This window comes from Numenius arquata, chromosome 5, assembly GCF_964106895.1.
Source record: "Numenius arquata chromosome 5, bNumArq3.hap1.1, whole genome shotgun sequence".
NCBI lineage: Eukaryota > Metazoa > Chordata > Aves > Charadriiformes > Scolopacidae > Numenius > Numenius arquata.
The window spans coordinates 44,978,870-44,999,812 of record NC_133580.1 but is presented as its reverse complement, the minus strand read 5'-3'; the positions used below and the strand labels follow the sequence as shown (position 1 = coordinate 44,999,812).

Genomic DNA, 20,943 nt, shown 5'->3' with positions numbered 1-20,943 from the left:
CGGTGATTAATCTGCCGAGCGCCCGCACAACTGCGCTCGGCCGAGGGGCTGCACGCCCCCGCGCCGCGCAGGAACGGGGGAGGGGGCTGCATTCCCCCCGCCCTGCAACCCAGCCTCCCGCCTCTCCTCAAGCTCTGCACCCCCAACACTTGAACTTTACAGCTTAGCCCCCCACCCCCTCAAATGCTGCACCCACTCCCCAGGGCCCCCCACCAACACTGCACCCCCACATGGCTCTCCCCCACGCAGTGTTGCCCCCCCCCCCCCCCCGCAGATGCACCCCATATCCCTCCCCCAGCAGCAGCCCTGCGGCAAGGCACTGCCCTCCCCCCATACAGCCCTACTCCTGGGGGTGAAGGGGGCTCAGCAGGGCCCCCAGCTCAGCCACCCTCCTAAGAGACCCCATAGCAACCAGTGCCCAATGCCCCCAGGACAGAGGAAGGACCCAGGGGGGATTTTCCACAGTTTTATTCAAAAAATAAACTCGAGCAGGAGGTGTATTAAGTTAGGGGGAGCAGGGCAGAGGGTGCAGGAGCAGGGCTGTGCTCCGGGGGGGAGGGGGCGGGGGGGCAGAGCCCGCCCCCAGCCCCTACCTCCTCTTGTCCTTGATGCTGTAGTGCAGCAGAAGGGGCGCCGGCTGCAAGGCAAGGAGGGGGTCAGGGCAGCCAGCACCCCCACCCCAGGGCAGACACTCCCTACCCCAGCCCAGAACCCCATGGGGAGGCAGGAGCGACCCCTCCCCGCAGGGCAGACAGCATGGAGGGGCCCAGGCTGCACCGTGAACTTGTCCAACTCCTTCTGGGGCCCATCACCATCCTGACCCGTGCGGGAACCACGGGCTGGAATGGCTGTGGCACGGCCTTGGGCGCCCCGGGTCGCCGCTCCAGCGAGCGACATTAATCATCCTTGATTCACCGATTACCCGCTCCGCCGCCACATCCTCAGCACAGCACTGCCCCGAGCTCCCTCCTGGGGAAGCTCTCCCCATGCCAGACCCCACCGAGCCCCTCAGCCCAGGATGGGGCCCCTGGGGGTAAATCCTCTGTGGCAGAGGTGCAGTGGCATGGGCAGGGGGCACCATCCCACCGAGAGGGCACCCACCTTGCCGAACCAGCGTGAGAGCCAGAGCTGCTTCATCGTCATGTGGTCGGGGAGGGCCTCGTTGTTGAACAGGATCTGCACCTATGCACAGGGAGGCTGCATCAGGAGGGCCCCCCTGTGACCCCAACCCAGGGCCTGTGACCCCCACCTGTCCCCCATCCCACTCACGTGCTGCAGCGGCAGCCCCAGGCGGTGGCACAGGACTCTCCGCAGGTGCCGGATCTGTGCCCGCACGGAGCATCTCACGTACTTCTGCTGCAAGGAGCACAGCAAGTCAGGGGGGTGTGGGTGCCCCCAGCCCCGTGGGACCACTGCCAACAGGTGGCAAGGCCCCAGCTCCCCTCTGCCCACCCCACCTGGGACCCCATGCACCAAGCCGAGCCCAGAGCAAGGGCTGTGGGGCCAGGTCTGGGCAGACCCCAGGGGCTTGGGGCCCAGTGAACTGGCAGGGCAGCTGCATGGACCCCCGCTCACCTGCAGCACGGCCTTGCTCTTGTCCTTACTGGAGCTGTGGAGAGAAGAGAAGGGGCAGCCTGCCAGCTCCAGCACAGGGAGGTGGGGGGCCATACCCCCTGCCCCGTCCCTGGGCACAGCCTGATGCAGAGGTGTGTGCTGCCCCAGGCTGGGTACCCCCCACCTGATGTTGTTCCCCCCCCGCCAGCCCATCACGCACGCACAGAGCCGGGGCTGGCTGGGCGGCACGGGGCCGGCACGCCAGCCAGGACTGGCAGCTGAGCTGCAGCCATCGATCCCATTACAGCCCCCAGAGCTGCCGCTTATTGACTTTGCTGTCGGAGCAGACAGACAGCTGCGCAGCGCCCGCTCTGACAGCTATTAACGCTGGCAGCCACCGGGCAGGGCTGCAGCCCCAGCGCAGACACACAGAGCTTGGGCAGCTCCAGAGGGGCAGCAGGAGCCCCCCTGGCTCAGCCAGGTCCCCCCACCTTGTCCACAGAGGTGGAAGCATGGGATGTTGCTATACCCCAAGCGCAGGCCAGCTTCCAGTGCCACCCCGGTGCCCCTCCCCACCACACCAAGGGGCAGCAGCTCTGCCGGCATCCCACAGCCCTGCCTGCACTGCCAGCACTCACCTCTGCTTCTCCAGGCAGAGCGAGACATGCTCGTCGTAGCGGAAGTAGTGGGCGCGGGAGTGATCGAAGGTGCTGTAGGGGAGCCCCATGGGGTCGCCCCCAACCGTGTCTGGGGAGATGTGGGGAGGGGGCAGGAGTCAGCCCGCCTCCGCCCCGCCGGCACCACGGCACTGCCTGACTGCCATGGCGGGCTCCCAGAGACACTGCAGTGAGACACCCTCCACCCTCCTCCAACCCCACACCCCCCTGGGTGGTTGCCCCCAGGCCCCTCCATGCCACCCCTGAGTGCGCCCACCCTCGCTGCTGGGCTGTGTCACTCGGTCAAGGCCACGGGACTGGTAGAATTCCCGGATCCTCTTCTCTTCACCTGCGGGCGAGAGGCGAGCGCTACTCAGGGACACCCCCTCGCTCCACATCCCCCCCAGCCCAGCAGGGCTTCCCTCCCACCCCACAGTGCCTAGATGTGAAGACCCCTAGGCTGCCCCTGTCCCATCCCACTGCTCTGACCTCAGCTTGGCAACCAGCTGACAGCAGCCCAGACCCTCCTTCTCCATTCACCTCCTCCATGCCCCTGGCGGTCTCCACCAATCCCCCACTGTGGGCCAGGGAGCCCTAGCCCTGTCTTCGTCCCCATCCTTGTCCCTGTCCCTGCCCACACAGACACATCTCTGCTGACATCTTCCTCACACTTTTCCTCTCTCTGCTGCAGGGTGGGGGACCAGAGCCCACGCTTCATGTTTGCTGTGCCCCCTCCATCCAGCCCAGGCCTCCATCCCTCTGTGGCAGTGCCCAGTGCCCCATAGCAGGTTGACATTTCCAGAGAGGTGTCCCCAGCACCATCCCCAGTGCCGCCCCGAGTGACAGTGGCTAATCTCAAGCCCACCGCTGCGCCTGCGGTGTGGGGGCTGCCCTCCCTGCGTGCTGCTTTACATTCACCACCATCGACTGTCGGTTCATCGCGCCGTCACTCAGTGCCTGGCCCCAGGGACACTGCTTGCAGAAGCAGCTCCGACTTGCACAGCTCCCTGTCCCCACACCTCAGCCCCGCTGTGCTGAGCACAGCCAGCTGCTGGAGTCCGAGCACCGACAGCAGGGACCCGAGCTGGTTAAACGAAGCACCCACCTCCCTGCTCTGTTCCCCACCAAGCCCTGCAGTCACTCCACCCACCAGCATGGCCGAGAGAATGGTGCAGAGCCCCAGCACTGCCAAAGCCTCCCGTGGGTCTCTGCACTTGAACTTCCCAAACCGTGCAGTGCCAGTGCTGAGCACCCACCTTGCTCCACTCCCCATCCCTGAGTAGTCCTACATGCTTCCCAAGCACGGTGCCTGCAGCTCTCTGACACCTGCCTCCATGGGTGAGGGCCATTTGTCATGCTTTTTCCCTTGCTCTAGGTCTATTTTTGCTTGGTTAGATGCCCCCCACCCCCCGCTCCAGCCCCATCTCCCCAGCCAGGCTGTAACAGCCACCACAGATGCAGTCAGCAGCATTTTGAAGACCCTGACCCACAGAGTCTCCCACACCCAGCAAGGAAGTGCCTCCAAAAAGTGTCCAGTTCCTCCCCTCACAGCTTCCCTCCAGACTCTGGAGGACACCCATGCCAGGAACACCAGATCCTGCCCCACCCCAGACAGGACACTCACTTTCCTGCAGGCCGGGCACCAGCTTGTAGACGATGTCCTGCATGACACGGTCCAGCTTGAGGTTAAGCAGCGGCTGTGTCTCGTGGATCTTGGTGTTGCACATGGGGCAGTACTTGCTGGTCTGCAGGTACTTGACGATGCAGCTCTTGCAGACTGCAGCCAGGGGGAGAGGGTGTTGGGGAGGCCAGGACAGTGGCACAGCCCCATACCTCCAGACACTCTGTATTGACCAGCAGGACACATCCTCCTGGGCCCCTCAGGCAGGAGCCACTGTCCCAGGGCAGTGTTGGACCTGCCAGCGGGCAGGGGAGGCTCTGCTGGTCCCTGCCCGGGAGGCACCCCACGGGACCCCACACTGCTGCACAGGCAGCTGCCACCCCCACACAGGGACTCACACGTGTGCAGGCACTCAGTGATGGTTGTGGCATCGATGAAGTACCCGGCACACAGGCAGCACACGATGTGCTCATTCAGCTCTTTCATCTTCACCTTTACCTCCTCCTGCAGGGATATGCCACCATCACCCAGCCCCCAGTCCCTGACCCTCCAGAGCAGCCCCTGCCTGCTCCACAGAGCCCCCACCCACCCTATGGTTGGCAGGAACCCCCAGGGACAGCAGGGTAGGTCCCTCAGGGACAGCACAGCAGGGAGCACACAGGACTGTGGGCAGCTCCCACCTCTGCACAGGTAGAGGGACCCCCCCAGGGTGACTCAAAGAGACCAGGCTCCCGGGACAGCAGCCCTGAGTAGCCACCCTGTGCCCAAACTCACCCTGTTCCCCAGCTCACCCATGGCTTTGCCCCACGGCCCAGCCTTGGGGCCCAGAGCGGAGCTGCCACCGTGAAGTGGTGCGGGGATGCGGCTGGCCCCTCTCTCAAGCTGTGGGGCCCAGCACCTGCAGGGATGGGGCCACCTGGCATTGACAATCCCTAGTCCCCAATCCCATCCTTTCCACCCCAGCCAGGGCAGGGTTTTAATCACCTGTGCCACACCCCAGCGCCTGGCCACGCCCCTCCCGCCTGGCCACGCCCCCCCGCCCGCTGGTCCCACTCCTCCACCTGCGCCTGGCCCCGCCCCTCACCTGCGCCCCGCCCCTCACACCTGGCCCCGCCCCTCGCCCCCGCCCCTCCGCCGCGTGGGCGTCCCCCGGCGCATGCGCGGGGCGGCCCGCACGGCGCCTGCGCGGCCCCGGCGCCCCCCGAGCGGCGTCGCGGCGCCCTCTTCCGCCCACGCATGCGCCGGCCCGGTGCCGTCGCCCGCCGCCGCTTCCCGCCGCCACTCGCCTCGTTCCGAAGCGGATCCATCTTGTAGACGGCCTGGAGCTGGTTCCGCAGCCGCATGGCGATCGCCATCGGGCCCCCCTGAGGAGGCGACGCCATCTTAGAACCTCCTCCGCCTCCCCGCGCACTTCCGGGTTCGGGGTGGGGCGGGGCCGGGCCGGCGCCGCCCGCGCCGCTGACTACAGCTCCCGCCACGCCCCGCGCGCTTGCAAGGCATGCCGGGAGCGGCCGGGCCGGCGCAGAGCGCGGCCGCCCCCTGCCGGGCGCGGCGGGGAGCGCGGCCCGGTGCTGGCCCCTGTGCTGGTCTTGACCCCGGTGCTGACCCCGACCCCGACGCGCAGCGCAGGGCCCGCCCGGGGCGCTCGGCGGCAAAGCACCCCCGACCAACCCAGCCTGGACCGAGGGGTCTCCGCCGCCCTTCTGCGGGCAGCAGTCACGGAAGCCCCCGGACCCGCTTTGGGGGGAGGGCGGAACCCCCCCCCGCCGGTGGCCAATGGCGGGGGGCGCGCTCTCTTGACAGACAGCAGCCGCCGCTAATCAGAGCGCCGCTGCCTGGGCGTGGTGCTGCAGGCCGCCGCCAGGGGGCAGCAGAGCTCCGCGTGGGGAACCGGGGGCGGGGGGGAGGAATGGTGGTCCCGGGGGTCCTGTTCCGCCCCCGCCCCGGTGCGGGTGGGGCTGGGCCCCGCTGTGCCGGGGTGCGGGTCCCCCCAGCAGTGACCCCGGGGGCTGCAGGGTCCGCACGGAGCCGGGGGGGGGGGGGGGGGCGCAGATAGTGGGCCGAGCTGGGGTTCGGTGGATGCGAGGGGAGGGTGGGAGGCGGAAGGGTCTGTGCTGGGGAGCAGCGGGCGGAGGGGGCTCGGCTGGTGGGGGGTGGGCAGAGGGCTGGGTCGGGAGAGGAGGACCCTGGGCTGGATGGCAGTGGGTGCAGAGGGCTGTACTGGGGGGTGTGTGTGTGTGTGTGCAGGGTCCCAGGCTGAGGTGCCGGGGGTGCCGCCGGCGCTTGCCGGGGCGGGGGATGCCGAGGGTGCCGCCGGCGCTGGCGGGGCGGGCGGGCGGTCTCCCTGGCGCAGCCCGCCGGAGCCTGGAGCCGCGCTAATGGGGGGGTGATTGGATCAGGGCTCTGGAGGGGAAGGAGCGGCCCCGCTAATGCAAAGCAGAAGCCGTTAAAGGCCGTAATGGCTCGTTATGGTTACGATTATTGCTCCAATCCCGAGCAACAAGTGCCGTCTGGGGAGACGGCGGGGGCAGCCGGCGCGGGCGAGACTGCGCGGCCCCCGCCGGGACCCCGGGACCGGGCGGGCGCGGGGGGCGGCTGCTGCCGGCCGCGGGGTGGGGGCGCACGGCGGGACCCTCGGGCCGGGGCCGGCAACCGCTGCCTGACCGGCAATATTCCCCCCCTCCCTCCCTGCGACCCCGCTTTCATCAGCCACGCAGCCGAGCTGTCCCCGCTCCCGGGAGGCTCCCGGGAAGTGATTAAATCCCAGCGAAGCCGAAATGATGCCGTCTCCCACCGGCCTGGCCCAGGCAAGCCCCCCGGAGCTCCTCTGCCAGCCCTGCTCCGCTGGCACCCGGGCTGATGGCCGTGGCCAGGGCCCAGCTGGGCAGGGGCAGAGCTAATGGGGGGGGCTCTGGTGCCCCGCAGGGCTCCATCGCAGCACTGCCTTCAGGAGCAGCCTGGCTCATCACGGCCACGCCGGGGATGTGCCCTCTGCTCCCCTGGATTGAGTGTACGGAGCCAGGGTGCCTCCGGTGCAGTGGGGAGTGGAGGTTGTGGGCCCATGGGTAAGGCGGCACTGTCACTGTCAACACCAGCCTCCGCGGCACACCGACCAGCCAGAGGCTGGCCCCTTTGGCTCACCTGGACCCTGGATGGGTCCTGGTCCTGGTCAAAGTCCCGGTTTTGGTCAGCTCAGCTCCTCCTGGTCCTGGTCAGAGCATCTGTGTCCCAGCCCCTGTCACCTCAGCTCCTCCAGGTCCCAGTCAGCCACTGTGGCCCAGCCCAGCTGGCCAGGCTGGCTCAGACCCCCATGACCAACTTGGCCCCGTGCCGTGCAGCCAGCACTGGCCCCTGGGGTATCCCCGCTGTGCCCACCCCCCTGTCCCTGCCTTCTGCCCAGAACCAGGCACGGTGTGTGGCCGGGCTACAGTACCCGCACACCCGGAGGGGACCTCACCAGGAGCTGCACAGGTCCCCTCCCCAGTGCTGGGGTGCCTATGGGCAGAGGCGGGCAGGACCAGCCCCCCCACGCCGGGGGGACTGCGGCCCCCGTAACTTTCCCACCCACTGCCAGCCAGAGCCTGCCCGCCCCTCCAGCCTGTCCTTGCCGGGAGGTGAGAAATGAGGCTGGGGCCAGGGTGACCCCCGTGTCTGGGGAGGGCCCGGCCCCATTTGTACCTGCCAAGAGCAGTTCCTGGGAGGGACAGGCGGGCTGGGGGCTGCGGGGGTCACAGCCGGGCCAGCGCAGCCCTGGGGCAGGGCAGCATCACTCACTGCCAGCACCGTACTGCATCCAGCACCCCACTGAGCACCAGCACTGCACCATACTGACCACCGGCACTGCACTGTATTGACCACCTGCACCAACGCTGGCACCTCACTGAGCACCGGCACCACAACCGAGCACCAGCACTGCACCAAGCACTGGGACCAGCACCCCATCGAGCAGCAGCACCAGCACCGCTCCGTATTGGCCACCAGCACCGAGCACTTACACCACAGCGAGCACTGGCACTGCGGCAGCACTGGCACCACAGCGAGCACTGGTACCAGCACCCCATTGAGTGCTGGCACCAGCACTGCACCCAGCACCAGAACCAGGACTACTGAAAGCCCTGAGCACTGCCTGCCCACTGCCCAGCCCCGTGCATGCCCTGTGCACACCCCATGCACCCCTGTGTCCCAGACCAGCAGGACAGGCTGGTTGTGGTGGTGATGGCAGAGTGAGGCAGTTCTGCTGGGAAGGATGGGTTGACCCCTGGCAAGTGGGCACCAGGGCAGGGATGGGCACATGAGTGTGCCAGGCAGTGCAAGTGTCCAGCGGCCCTTGGCAGTCACACCTGCAGGTGCATGTCCCTGTGAGACCTGCTCATGCTGGCATGGGGCTCCCTGTGCCCTGCATGCTGTCTCCTTGCATGCCCCATCACACACACACCCCCATGCTCACAGCACCAGGTCCCCACACACCTGCACCCATTGTCACCTGAGCTGATGCCCCTGCATGAAGGACCTGTTCCTGTGCACAAGCACCCGTGACCCCCGCATAGTGTCCCCCCCTGCTCATTATCTCCACACGCTCACACCAGTGGTGCAAGCCCCCCATACTGGGTGAGGTGTGGGGCTGCAGGGCATCTGCAGTACCACCCAGGCATGGGACCCATGGAGATGGGGGGCTGCAGAGGGGCTGGGGGACCCACAGTGCTGAGACAGGCTGCCCACCCATGTTCCCTGCTGGTGTTGGGCGTAGTGGCCGGTGTGCCTGGCAGCTGGTGTTCCCTGGGGCGGTGCTTGCCAGCCTGGCATGCTTGAGGCCACGCAGCTCCATCTCTCCATAAATAATTAATGCCTGGGCGGCAGCCGGCACTTCTCCCAGCCTCAGAGAGGCTCCGGGGCTGGGCAGGCCAGTGCTTTTAGCAAAGACCTGCTCAAATATTCAGCTCCATTTCCGCTGCGGAGCTGCGTGGGGCCTGGGCGGCTCCTTCTGGTAAGCGCCTGCCGGGGGCTTTCCCGGCTGAGCCCCTCGTAGGGGCTGAGTGAGGCTGGGGCTGAGGCCGAGGCCGGACACACTTGTGACCGCAGTGGCGTGGGGCAGCAGCGCTCCGGTCCCCTCCCGGGCCAGGCAGGTGGGGGCCACATCCGGACTCAGCTCAGGGCAGCAGGGAGGGTGCAGCACAGCCACAGCCAGGATCCCATCCCAGAGTCCCCACAGGGGGGTCCCCATGGCTGGAGCCGCTCTCCCAGCCCCACATGCAGGGTCCTGGCCCCATGGGGGGCTCCAGGGTTGGTGGGACCAGGACAGGGCTGGTGCCAGCAGGGGCCAGGGATGGGCAGGGTGGGCAGGGGGCCATGGCAGGCTGCGGTGCGGGGGGCTGGGCGGTTATGGACTGAACTCCTGCCTAATGCACCTGATTGGATTTACAGAATCCAATTACCTGCCCTCGGCCTTTGATAACGAGGTTCTGAGCGACGGCTTCTGTCAACGGCCCTGCGGCAGTCACAGCCACGGCCGCTGGCACCCGCTGGCACCCCGGCCCGCGGGGACAAGCAGCACTGGCACCCACAGCCCTGCACCAGGCAGGACCCCTGGCAGGGTCCTGGCCAGTGCCAGGCCCCGGGGGAGGCAGGGATGGCGATGGGACTGGGGCCACAGGCACCCCAAGGACCACCGAGTTGGCTGGAAGGTGGGAGAGGATCTCAGCAGGATGGCCAGGCCTGGGATGGATCTGCCCCAGGCCAGCTCGGCGTGTTTGCCCGCAGCTCCCGCAGTTCCCACACACTGGCCCTGGCCCCACTGTGCTGCAGGACCAGGGCAGAGGAGCCGAGATGGGCAGCAGGACCAGAGCATCCCATCCTGCCAGCCTCCTTGCCTGGCCGGCTGCCCGCAGCCAAAGGGCCCCGGGAGCCATGCATGCCCCCCACTCCTGCAGGACTCCCTCCGGCTCCACCTTCCACCCCACTCCCAGTCCCTCCCCCCACCACGCTGTTGTCCCGCTGAAGGCCCGAGGGGCTCGGCGCCCACCCTGCTGTCAGAGCTGACCATGGTAGGTGCCCCCTCACACGCAGGGCTCCCCCACCCCAGGCAGCAACCGCTTCCCACGCCTCCTCCTTTGCCCTCCCCCGGCCCCTTCTCCCAGCCCAGGGCAGCTGCCACCGGGGGCCGGTGGGTGGGTTTGAAGGGGAAGGCTCAGGCTGCACCCCCAGCCCGGGCTCCCAGCACCCGCCGGGGCAGGGGGGCTGCCCGCACGCACGGCTCCGTTGTCCCCCACCTCGGGGGGCTGCAGCCTGGGGACTCCCGGCGGGGAGCAACCGCCCCAGCAGCTCGGGGCCGGCGTCATCCCGCCGCCGCCCGCGCGTCCCCGTCGCACCCAGCTCCTCCCCGAGGAGGCCGCGCAGACGCCGATGGCCACCGTGACGTCCGGCCGGGGCGGCTCTGGCCGTCGGGGCCCCGGGAGCCCGCGGTTCGGCCGGCGGGGCCGCCTCTCGCTCTGCGCGGTGCTGCCTCAACTGCCCCGGCAGCTGCCCCGGCCCCGTCCCGTCTCCGTCCCAGCCCCACTTGCCTCACCCCGCGCACCCCGGCCGGGTGCCGGCGCCCACCCTGGGGCGGGCGGCGGGGGGCACCGGGAGTGTTTCATGCGGTTAAGAAGTGTCTGATTGAGGCAGGAGGCGCCAGCAGCTCCCCCGGGAGCCGCAAGCCAAGGACTGGAGGACCAAATGCAGGCTAAAGTAATCCAATCTGGGCTGGCTTCATCTAATTAGCCCAGAATTAACCCAGCAGCCAGAGAGGAGCTGACTGTCCCTACAGTTTGCCAGCGGGTTTGGGGGGAAGCGGGAGGAAGAAGGGGACGTCCAGCGGTAATGAGATTACGGGGGGGAGCGGGCGGGAGCGGGCGGCTTGGCAGCATCTTGCCGGTGGTAACGTGGGGCCCTTCCAGGCCTCCGCCGCTTAATTGCCGTGCGCTGGCCGGCGTGCGGGGAGTGGGCTGTCAGCAGTGAGGGGCAGGCAGGGACCCGCTTTAATAACTCCTGCCCCGGCAGCAACACCTGAGCCCGGCAGGAGTCCCCCGGGGGACAGGGACACCAGCACAGCCGGCCCGCGGGGACAGCTGTCATGGGCAGCCCTGGGGCTACGGGCACCCGCGGGCACAGTGGGGGATGGGGTGAGGAGCCGGCACCCGGGGGGAGGGATACAGGAGCCCCGGCAGCTCCTGGGGTGGCTGCAGGGAACAGGCAGTGCTGCCGACGGGACCCCCATTGTGGATTAGGGTGGGGGTCAGGCTCCGATATGCCTACCCCCCTGCCTCCCAAGTCGGCTATGTGGAGCACTGGGGGGCCCCACGATGGTGTGGGGGGCCCAGAGCGGTGGGATACTGGGGGGCAGCTCCGCTCCACACCTTGCAGGAGCCAGTGCAGCTCTGATGGCAGCAGGACCTGGTGCCACAGTGGCCACAAGCAGAGTCTTGCCGCCGAAGGCTGATTTCCTACCTGGAACAGGCAAATGCATTTTCTTCTGTCATGTCCCCTCTGACCATCCTGCCACCCAGGTGCCAGGTCTCACTCCTGCCCTGGCGTGGGGATGAGTCCCGTGTGCCCTGTGAGGACCCCCAGGTCCAGCCCTGTGGGCAGGAGGGAGCACACGCTGGGGACCACAGGGGTGCACACAGTGGCCAAGGAGTGAGGAGTGTGTTTGTACTGGTGCGTAGGGGGGCATCCCAGCTCTTCCAGTGCAGGTGCACTGGGGTTTCCCTGCCTGAGGCCTCGCTGATTGTGTGGTGCTGGAATAGAGGCAGAACCAGGGGGAGCTGGGGGCCAGACCCTGTGTGGCCCCCCTGCCTCAGGCTGCATAGTGGCTCTGGGAACCCCAGGGGCAGGGATGGGGAGATGGCCCTGTCCCAGCTGCTGGTGGCATGAGGGTCACTGGGCAGTCAGGGCCAGCAGCACGAAGAGGTGACAGTGGGGGGCGGGGGACCAGTGGGGTTCCTGGAAGGGTGACCCCCTGCACCCACAGCCAGGGTGGAATGGGGCTTGCCGACGCTCTGAGCACCCTCAGCCCTTCCTGCCGAGCCCTCGGGGCTCTCCCTGCCCTGTGCCATCCTGGAGGAGCCCTAACCCTGGTGCTGGAGGGAGCTGGGCAGTGGTTTCTGCCAGCCCCCCTGCCTAGTGGTACCCACTACAGCCCCCAGCTGCGGAGCCCTCCCATCCTTCCAGAGCCAGTGCTGGGCGCTAGGGTCCCACCCTGAGCAGGGGCCGGGGGGAGCACCCACCCAGCGAGACCCCAGCTGGGGGTGCTGCCCAGCAGACCCCTGTGGGTGCGGGGCGGACCATGGTGCAGGCAGGCCCCGCATGAGCCCACACTGCCCCCGGCCCTGTCACCTGCCCCCCAATCCATCTCCTGGGATCGGCAGCATTCCAGCCCCTGGGCACGGCAAACATCTGCCTCCTGCTCCAGGTTTAATTAACCTGCTGCCTCCTCCCTCCCCCAGCACCAGGCATTTCCTCCCCACCACCGCTCGGGGCCGGGGCAGGCACTGATGGGGCCTGGGCCAACCCCAGCACCAACACCAGCACCAGCACCAGCGCCAGTGCCAATGCTGGCTGCGCCCCATGGGGCACAGTGAGCCCCTCTGCCATGGCAGGCCCACAGCCAGTGACTCTCTCCGGGTGGGAAAGCCACAGCCATTCTGTGCGCATGCAGCCAGAGCACTGGGCAGGTTTCTCCCGGCACCTGCCAGGCCATGAGTAAAGAAATGCTGGGAAACTCCCAGGGCTCAGCCTGGTAGGGCCCCCAACAGGGCAGGGTCATGGTGCTGCAGGCCAGAGTGCAGTGTCCCCCTCCTCTGCCAAGGCACACAGGGACCCACACCCTTGGCACGGGGGTCCTTTGGGATCAGCGGGAAGGGAAAGTGTCCCCAGCATGGAAAAGGGCAGCTCTGTGCCTGCCCAGCACTGCGGTGGGATGTGGACACAGCCAGCTCAGCACAGCACGAGGATCGGGCAGGGCAGCGTGTGCCCAGCCTGGGCCTGGCGGGGACGGACGCGTGTATGTGTGTGTACGTGTGCATCCATGCTGTGCAGCATGTGTGTGTGCAGCTGTGCTGTAGGCTGTGTATGTACAGTCAGCTGTGCAGCTGTGTGTTTGTACATCACCACCTCTCGCTGCCGGCTGAGTGTGTGCAGCCCTGGGTGCCTGTGGCCCCACACCCTGGAGGAGCTATGGCAGCAGGGACGGTCACCCCACACTTGCAGCAGGTCTGGCTGAGCCAGGGTCCACCTGGTGCTCCTAGTGCGTGCGGAGCCCCTGGGACATGCAGGGCATTGTGTGCGGTGCCCCCAGGATGTACGGTGCCCCCGGGGTGTGCAGTGCCCCTGGGGTGCGGCAGCTGCGGCTCCCGGTGCCGCCGTGATTTACAGGCGCAGGCCCCGGTAATGTCATTTGCCCCAGACCGGTGGCGCCAGGATGGCCGGACGGCCGCCCCCCCCGCCGGCCCCTGCCCCGGAGCCGTGACCCGCCGCCCCGAGCTGCTGCTTGCCCGGGAGCCGGGACCCCCAGCCCGGGACCTGCGGAGACCGACCCACGGGGCCGCCCCGCCGCCCCACAGCCGCGCCCCACGGGTCAGACCCCTCACTCGTGGAGCGGCTGTCGGGATAGTCTCCAGGAGGCCCGGCCCGGCCCGGCCCGTACCGCTCTCCGGTAGCCGTTACCGTCCGCCTGCGGAGTAGGGCCGGTCCGCGGGCCGGGGCCGGGGCCGAGCCCGCCCCGAGCGGCACCGTCGCACCCCGCGCCCGGGCACCCGGTGGGACTGCAGCCGGCCCCGCTCCTCAGAGCCAGGTACGAGCGTCCCGACGGGACCAGTCTGAGCTCCGTGCCCGGGAACTACGGGTCGGGGGGACCGGGATGGGTGTCCCGGGAACGGCTGGTTTAATAGAAACCGCAGGTCGCACTACCAGGAACTGGTCTGTGGGAACCGGAGTCCGTGACTCGGGAACAGCGGGTGGGGGGAACCGGGATCTATCACCCGGGAACGGCGGGCTCGGTGGAAACAGGATCCATGACCAGGGAACGGTGGGCCCCTGGAAAATGGGGTCCGTGCTACCGGGAACGGCGGGTCCGAAGGAAACTGAATCCATGGCCCGGGAACGGAAGGTCGGCGCAACTGGCGTCGATGTCCCGGGAACGGCGGGTTCCAGGGAAGTGGGGTCCGTGCTACCGACAACGGCAGGTCGGGAGAAGAGGGGTTCGTACCAACTTGAATGGCGGATGGGTCCGTGCCCCGGGAACGGCGGATCGGGGGAATCGGAATACGTGTCCCGGGAGAGAGGGTCCCTGCTACCGGGAAGGGCATATTGGTCCGTGTCGTGGGAGTGGCGGGGTCGGGGGAAGCGGGCTTCGTACCGCCGGGAACGGCGGATGGGTCCGTGCCCCGGGACCGGCGGCTCGGGAGAACCGCGGTCCGTCCGGGAGCGGCTCCTCGGGGCAAACCTCGGGTCTGTGTCCCGAGAGCGGCGGCTCGGAGGTCGTTCTGAACGGGGAGCTCCGTTCGCTCGGTGGTGCGTGGGCTCTGTGGGCTCGGGCTCGGTGCGCCCGGACAGCGGCGCCTCCGGGGAAGGAAGCCTGCGCGCCCCGGGAGTGGCGGGCACGGTGCCGGTCCGTCCGCCCCGGGATCCAGGATAACGGCGCCCTGGCCGCCTCCGTGCGCTGCGCCCCTGGACGCGCGGCCCTGTGCGCCCGGGAGGACGGCGCGGCCCCGGCTGTGTGCCCCGACGCTGCCGGAGTCTCCGACGGGACGGCGGGGGGAGCCGGGGCTGCGCCGGGGCACGGAGCGGTGCCGGTATCGCGGCGGCTGCCGTGGGCCCCGCGCCGCCCTTTCGTTGCTGCGAGCCGGGGGTCGTCTGGCGGCTGCCCCGTCGTCGAGGAACGGGGCTGGAGCGCGGCGGGACCGGGGGGCGTCCCGGGGCCGTGCGGGGCGTCGTGCGCCCGGGGCCCGACGGGCCGAGCCGGCGGCCCCGGGGCCGCAGCGGAGCCGGTGCGGGAGACCCGGCGGGAGGCAGGCCGGGCGGGCCGGGGACCCGGGGCCGCGGCGGGGGGGGGCGCCGGTGGCGGGGCGGGGCCCCGGGATGCGCGAGCCCCCGCCCCCGGGGGCGCGGGGCTGTCAATCACGGGGGGCGGCCGCCAATCAGGGCGCGGGCGGCTGGGATTTTGGCAGGTTCAGATGGAGCGGGGCAGAAAAGCGCGCGCCGCCGGGGCCCGCCGCGCACCCGCGCTCCCGCGCCGGGGCCGCCAGCAGCCGCGGGCCATGCCCCGGACCTGGCCACTGCCCCGGACCCTGCCCCGGACCCTTCCCCAACCCCGCCGGGCCCGCACCGGGCGCACCGAGCCAGCCACCCCCTCTCCCGCCCCTGCGCGGGGCCGCCCGCCGCCGCCGCCCGCCGCCGCCCCCCGCCGCCCCCCGGCCGCAGGCGGCCCGGCCATGCCCGCGCCCCGCCGGCTCTGAGCGTGGCCGGGCGATGGAGGCGGCGGCGCTGGCGAGGGAGGGCGGCGGCCAGGGCCCCCCGCCACACGAGCCCATCAGTTTTGGCATCGACCAGATCCTCGGCGGACCCGAGCCTGCGAGCGGCGGCGCCGGGGTGGCCCGGGCGGCGGGGGAGCCCGACTACGGGCTTTACGGCGGCGGCTACGGCCCCGCCTGCTCCCTCGGTTCCTACAACCTCAACATGAGCATGAACGTGAGCGTCAACGTGACCCCCGCGCCCGCCGCGCCGCCCGCCGGGGTCATCCGCGTACCGGCGCACCGGCCCGCGCCCGCCGCGCCGCCCGCCGCGCCGCCGCCGGTGCCCGGGCTCTCGGGGCTCACCTTCCCCTGGATGGAGACGACGCGCCGCATCGCCAAGGACCGGCTCTCAGGTGAGCGTGGCGGGCCGCCTACCGACAGCTATCGACGACTACCGACGGCTACCGGCGGCTCCGACGGCTTCGGTGGCTCCGGCGGCGCGGCGGGCGCGGCGCGGGGCTGGGGCGGGCGTAGACCAGGACCGCGCTGCCCGCGGGTACCGGTCGGCGTTGGTCGGGGGTCGTGCGGTCCGCCGGATCCCGCAGCGCGGTGTCCTCGCACGCCGCCTGCCTCGCTCCGCCGCGCTGGGAGCTGCCGTGCCCCGGGCCGGGCTCTCGCCGCCGCGGGAAGCGGCCGCCGTCGGGGCCCACGGAGAGCGGTCTGGGGCTAGTGCAGCCACCGGCAGCTCCGCCGCGGTCCCGCTCCTGTTCCCGGCAGCTCTGGGCAGGGATTGGCCGGGGTCCGGCTCAGAGCAGCACCGGGGGGGTCCTGCCGTGCTCCAGCCTCGGGCTCTACTCCGTGTCCAGTCCCTTCCCTGGGCCCGGGGGCACCGGGAGCCGGCTCCATCCCACCTCTAATGGAGATGCTGCCAGGGGTTGCGGGGTGCAGGGAGCCAGGATGCAGGGAGCAGGGTGGGGGCAGCATCTGTGTCGGGAGCAGGGTGCAGGGACCCGCTGTGGGGCTGCAGATGGGCAAAACCCATCTGCGTGTGGAGCTGGGTGTGAGGAGCAGGTGCCCCTGTCCCGTGTACCCCTGGGGATGGGGGCAGGCGGTGGGGGTCCCCATGGGGCCCGGCTATGGGGAGCCTGTGGATGGGACTTGGAGACCCATGTATGTGGGGATGGGTGCAGGGCACAGGGTGCGAGTGCCGAGGGAGAGGCTGGGATGGTGCGTGCTGGGGCTGGGGAGGGCGGGTGGCGATGCAGGTGTCGGGAAGGCGATGCAGGGTCCCTGTGCTGGCGGTGGGGATGGGAGCTGAGCGGCTGGAGCACCCAGTGCTGGGGCAAGGGTGTCAGTTGCTGCACCCAGAGAAGATGTGGGGTGCTGTGGTTGGGGTGCTGGGCACTGGGGCTGTGTGCTGGGTGCATGCAGGTACTGGGGAGCCCTGACCTGGCTCGGCTCGGCTCAGCTCGGCTCCTTCCCAAGATGGCGGCGCTGCCACGTCCGCAGCGCACGGCTCCATGTGGGGATGAGGCTGAGGGCTGCGTGGGGCTGGAGGCTGAGCGCTGGCTGCGGGGGCACTGGGGCCATGTGGGGTGGGAGGCTGGAGATTGTGGGGGCTCAGCCCGGGCGCCAGCAGAGCCAGGTTCGCCTCCCGGCCCACCCCGCCATCCCAGCGGTGACGAAGCACCGTCCCCACACAGGGGTGGCGGGTGACGTCCCCGTCTCCTGCCTGGCGCCAGCGGTGGGTGGACGGGGCGGCCCCTCCCCAGTACGGGGTCTCCCAGCCACAACCATCACTCAGCGCCACTGGCCTTGGGGTGGTCTGAGGGCTGTCAGCATCTGTTCCCAGCGAGGGGCCGCCCCGCACGGGGAGGGGGCGCGGGGGCCTTCGTCCCCCCGACTGCGTGGCTCCACCTGCGTCAACCATGTCCGCCCCTGCCGGCGGGCAGGCTGGCCTCCTGCCCGCGTTGCCTGCCTGGGTGCTGGCAGGAGGGAGGGTCGAGTCTCACGGGGAGAGTCTGTCAGGCGCCAGGCTGTCCCTGGGGCTGCTCTGGGGTCTTGCCCCACGCCCCTGCAGCCTGGGGTGGTGGAGCCCCATGATGGCCCCATGGGCTCAGCCATGCGCAGCCTTCATGTGCACTGGTGGCACCGGCAAGGGCCATGGTGCAGTGGGGCCGTGGCTTGGCCATGGGCCACCGCCGGAGCAGGAGGGGAACGGGAGCTGGGGGCTGTGCCCCACCAAGCTCTCACCTTCCTCCACACACATTCGTTCCCTGATGCTCCCTGTGGCTCTCGCTGCATCCAGGGCTGGGGTGCGGCACACTGGCCTTGTCGTTCCTAGCTCACACTCCGGCTGTGCAGGGACAGCCCCTTCCCCAGCCCCCAGCACCTGGGCAGCTGGTGGCAGCCAGCTGGACGTTGTCGGCACACAGAGGGAGACATCATCTGCCTCCCGATGGCTTCTGGGTCTTTGTCCCCTCACTGGGAGGTCTGGGACGCCCGGCAGCACCGCAATGGCTCTTCTGGGGCTGCGGCTGAGCTCAGCACATGGGTAATGGTGGATTTGTGCTGCTGGGAGCCTTGCTGGCCCCACAGTAGCCCTAGGACCGGGCTTGCCCAGCTGCCCCGCTGGCTCCGGTCTCCACCCACCAGGCTGGGGGAGCGATGGGGACGTGGCTGTGGGGTGGGGATGGGCCGTCCTGCCACATCTTGAGCTGCACAGTGTATCCCTGGGCTGTGGGAGCAGGTGGGGACAACTCGGGGTCTCCTCTTCCTCTCCTCTCTGCCAGGCAGCGCTGGCAACCCCTCCAGACCTTCCTGTCCCCGTGGCCCTGAACATCCCTCCAGGACTACCATGCTGCCTGGGCTGTGCCTGCTCCTGCCTTGCCCTCAGCAGGGGCTCTGCCCAGCCCATGGCCCCCCTGAGCCACTCCTCACCCCCCCTCTGCCCACAGCCGCGCTGTCGCCCTTCGCGGCGACCCGGCGGATCGGGCACCCCTACCAGAACCGCACGCCGCCCAAGCGGAAGAAGCCACGCACCTCCTTCAGCCGGGTGCAGATCTGCGAGTTGGAGAAGCGCTTCCACCGCCAGAAGTACCTGGCCTCGGCCGAGCGTGCCACTCTGGCCAAGGCCCTCAAGATGACGGACGCCCAGGTCAAGACCTGGTTCCAGAACCGCCGCACCAAGTGGAGGTAACAGGGCTGGGCCTGAGACGGCTGCCGCAGCCCCCACAGCTCTGACCCACCGCCCCCCTTTGGCACCAGCGCTCCCCATGGCTGTCATCCCCTGGGAGAGGCTGTGCTGGGGAGAGATGGGGTGCCCATCCCCGCTGCAACCCCTGTGCCCGGCTGGGTGAGGCGCAGTGGTGCCGAGGGAGGGACAGGCTGTGGGTGGGGACTGATGGGCACTGTGGTACCGGTGCACGGCGGTGCCGGCAGCGGGATGGGCTGCGGGTGTCGATTGCGGGGCATTGCCACAGCGGTGCCGAGAGAGGGATGGGGCTGTGAGGTGGAGGCTGTGGGGCACTGCCAGACTGGTGCACAGCAGTGCCAGCGGCAGGACAGACTGTGGGCAGAGGCGGCAGGTCACTGCTGCAGAGCAGAGGCTAAGGGGCATCGCCAAGAGAAGGATGGGGCTGCGGGGCAGTGGGGCAGTGCCAGATGAGCCCTGTGTGCTGGCAGGAGGCAGACGGCGGAGGAGCGCGAGGCGGAGCGCCAGCAGGCCAACCGCCTGATGCTGCACCTGCAGCAGGAGGCCTTCCAGAAGAGCCTGAGCCAGCCACTGCCCCAGGACCCGCTCTGCATGCACAACTCCTCCCTCTACGCCCTGCAGAACCTGCAGCCCTGGGCTGAGGACAACAAGGTGACGTCCGTCTCAGGGGTGGCCTCTGTGGTGTGAGGTCCCCAGGGAGCCGTGGACGTGCCAGGAGGCGGCAGTGGGAGCCAGTGGTGGGGTCTGAGCCTGACACCTCCAGCCCGTGGCAGGGAGGGGGCTGCTGCTTCCCGGGAGACCCCCCCATCGGCAGCCCCCTCCCTGCCATGGGTCAGCCCTCTTGGGTCCCGCCTTGGCCACCCCGCATATTTCCTTGCGGTTGGACTCAAAACTCTGCCGACCCCTGCTTGGACTCCTGCCTGGAGCACTGCTGTGGGCAGTCCCTTGCCCGGACACCATGGGGAGCCCAAGGATGGGCTCCTGCCAGTGTGCGGGCCTCTGCAAGTCCACCCTCCCCCTCCCCAGGGCTCCGGGGGCAGCTCCTTGGGTGGTTGCTGCTCAAGACCTGGTGCCCACCCATCAGCGGCTCTCCTGGCTGGGCCAGGCTCCTCTCCCCCTGTGGTGGCCACAGCCCTTGTCCCAGCCAGGGCAGGCTGAGCAGGGTGCGGGGCAGAACCCCCCATTCCTGATTCTGGGAGGTCCCCCTTGTCCTTGCCGGCGGCTGCTGTGGAGTCTGCACCACCTGCACACACTTGCCTTACCCTGGTCGGAGTTTTCCAGCTCCGGCTTCCAGCTGCGGCCCCCAGGCCGGGCAAGGAATCTGGCCCTGCAGCACCCAGCCCCCCTCAGAGGTGTGACAGACTGATGGACTGGGCTGGTCTGCCCTGTGGGCTGGGTTCCCCAGCACTCTTGGCCCCCAGACGCCCGCCAGTCTGCCGGCTCCCTGAGGCCCTGGGCCTGGATGTGCCCCTGCAGCACCCTACGATGGACTTGGGGTGCCCCTGCATGACGAAGGATTGCACCAGCCCCCTCGAGTGGGGCTGCCCTCGTGCCTGGCCCCCCTACCCCCCCTCCCAACTCTCTGGCTCCCAGGACCCCCTTCATCTTGGTCTGATGACTGAACCTTGGTCTGGCGTGACCCACAGCACACTCGTGGGGAGGCAGAGGGGTCCCCCTCCTCCAGCAAGCGTCTGTGCCCCCTCCCTGCCCCGGGTGACCCCCTGAGTGTTTCCAGTCTCGGCCAGGGACCCCTTCCCCTGCCTTAGCCCTACTCCAGCTCCGGCTGGGGTCTCTGGTTGATGATGGGGGGGAGAAACAGCGATGACCCTGACCCTAAACTTGACCTTGACCCCCGACCCCGCCGCTGTCCATGGTGCTGCAGACGCTGCCTGGGGACAGGCAGGAGCCTGCCCCTCGCCCGCGGCGTTGGGCTGCGGATGAGGGGCAGGCTCCTGACGGCCCCCCCGCCGTGGCTACCGGGAGGAGGAGGCGGGCAACCGGTGCCGGTTCACCGGCGGCGGGATTGGCTGCGGTTCCATGACGTGGCCCCGTTTTTACCGGGGGGAGGGGGGGGCGGGGAACCGCTGCGGCGGCGCCGCCGCAGAGCCGCCGGGATGAGCGCGGCCGAGGGCTGGCCCCGGTCCCGGTGGGGCGGCGGCGGCGAGGCGGTGCTCCGTGCCCGAGCCGAGGCTGCCGGGTACCGGAGGCTGCTGCGCGCCCGCGCTGCCGAGGTGGAGGCGCTGCGCGGGGCCGTGGGCGCGTTGCACCGGCAGCTGGAGGGGCTGCGGGACCGGCGCAGCGGGGAGCTCGCCAAGTACCAGGTGCGGGGGGTGGTGGGGTATGGGGTGGAGGGGTCCCGGATGGTTTGGGAGGGGGAGGATGGCTCGGTTGTGGGGAAGGGCGATGGGAGGG

General features: G+C 69.6%; 2 protein-coding genes across 3 annotated transcripts; one reads left to right on the top strand and one right to left on the bottom strand.

The window, feature by feature from the left end:
- Positions 1 to 451: 451 nt before the first annotated feature.
- PCGF1 (polycomb group ring finger 1) lies at positions 452 to 5,238 on the bottom strand. Of its 2 annotated transcripts, XM_074147658.1 has the most exons (10): positions 5,118 to 5,238; positions 4,623 to 4,729; positions 4,230 to 4,335; positions 3,835 to 3,987; positions 2,488 to 2,559; positions 2,193 to 2,301; positions 1,576 to 1,609; positions 1,270 to 1,356; positions 1,102 to 1,182; positions 452 to 637 (listed from the first exon to the last, which is right to left on the bottom strand). In XM_074147658.1, the coding sequence occupies exons 3-10, from the start codon at positions 4,315 to 4,317 to the stop codon at positions 590 to 592; spliced, it is 672 nt and encodes a 223-aa protein (XP_074003759.1). In that variant the 5' UTR covers positions 4,318 to 4,335; positions 4,623 to 4,729; positions 5,118 to 5,238; the 3' UTR covers positions 452 to 589. The 2 variants fall into 2 exon arrangements, with proteins under 2 accessions (XP_074003759.1, XP_074003758.1); XM_074147657.1 differs by lacking the exon at positions 4,623 to 4,729 and having other exon boundaries at positions 5,118 to 5,228.
- A 9,705-nt stretch (positions 5,239 to 14,943) lies between these two features.
- Positions 14,944 to 19,218, top strand: TLX2 (T cell leukemia homeobox 2). The gene is made up of 3 exons (XM_074147896.1): positions 14,944 to 15,730; positions 18,275 to 18,512; positions 19,002 to 19,218. Exons 1-3 carry the CDS (start codon positions 14,944 to 14,946, stop codon positions 19,216 to 19,218), a joined length of 1,242 nt encoding a protein of 413 aa, XP_074003997.1.
- Positions 19,219 to 20,943: the final 1,725 nt, after the last annotated feature.

Excerpts from the sequence above, each read along its gene's own strand:
- TLX2 (XM_074147896.1), top strand. The coding sequence starts at position 14,944 with ATGCGCGAGCCCCCGCCCCCGGGGGCGCGGGGCTGTCAATCACGGGGG. Across the intron at positions 15,731-18,274 it reads CGCCAAGGACCGGCTCTCAG|CCGCGCTGTCGCCCTTCGCG; the intron begins GTGAGCGTGGCG and ends CTCTGCCCACAG. Across the intron at positions 18,513-19,001 it reads AACCGCCGCACCAAGTGGAG|GAGGCAGACGGCGGAGGAGC; the intron begins GTAACAGGGCTG and ends GTGTGCTGGCAG.
- PCGF1 (XM_074147657.1), bottom strand. The coding sequence starts at position 5,213 with ATGGCGTCGCCTCCTCAGGGGGGCCCGATGGCGATCGCCATGCGGCTG. Across the intron at positions 1,610-2,192 it reads CTCTGCCTGGAGAAGCAGAG|CTCCAGTAAGGACAAGAGCA; the intron begins GTGAGTGCTGGC and ends TTCTCTCCACAG. Across the intron at positions 1,183-1,269 it reads TGGGGCTGCCGCTGCAGCAC|GTGCAGATCCTGTTCAACAA; the intron begins GTGAGTGGGATG and ends CCCTGTGCATAG.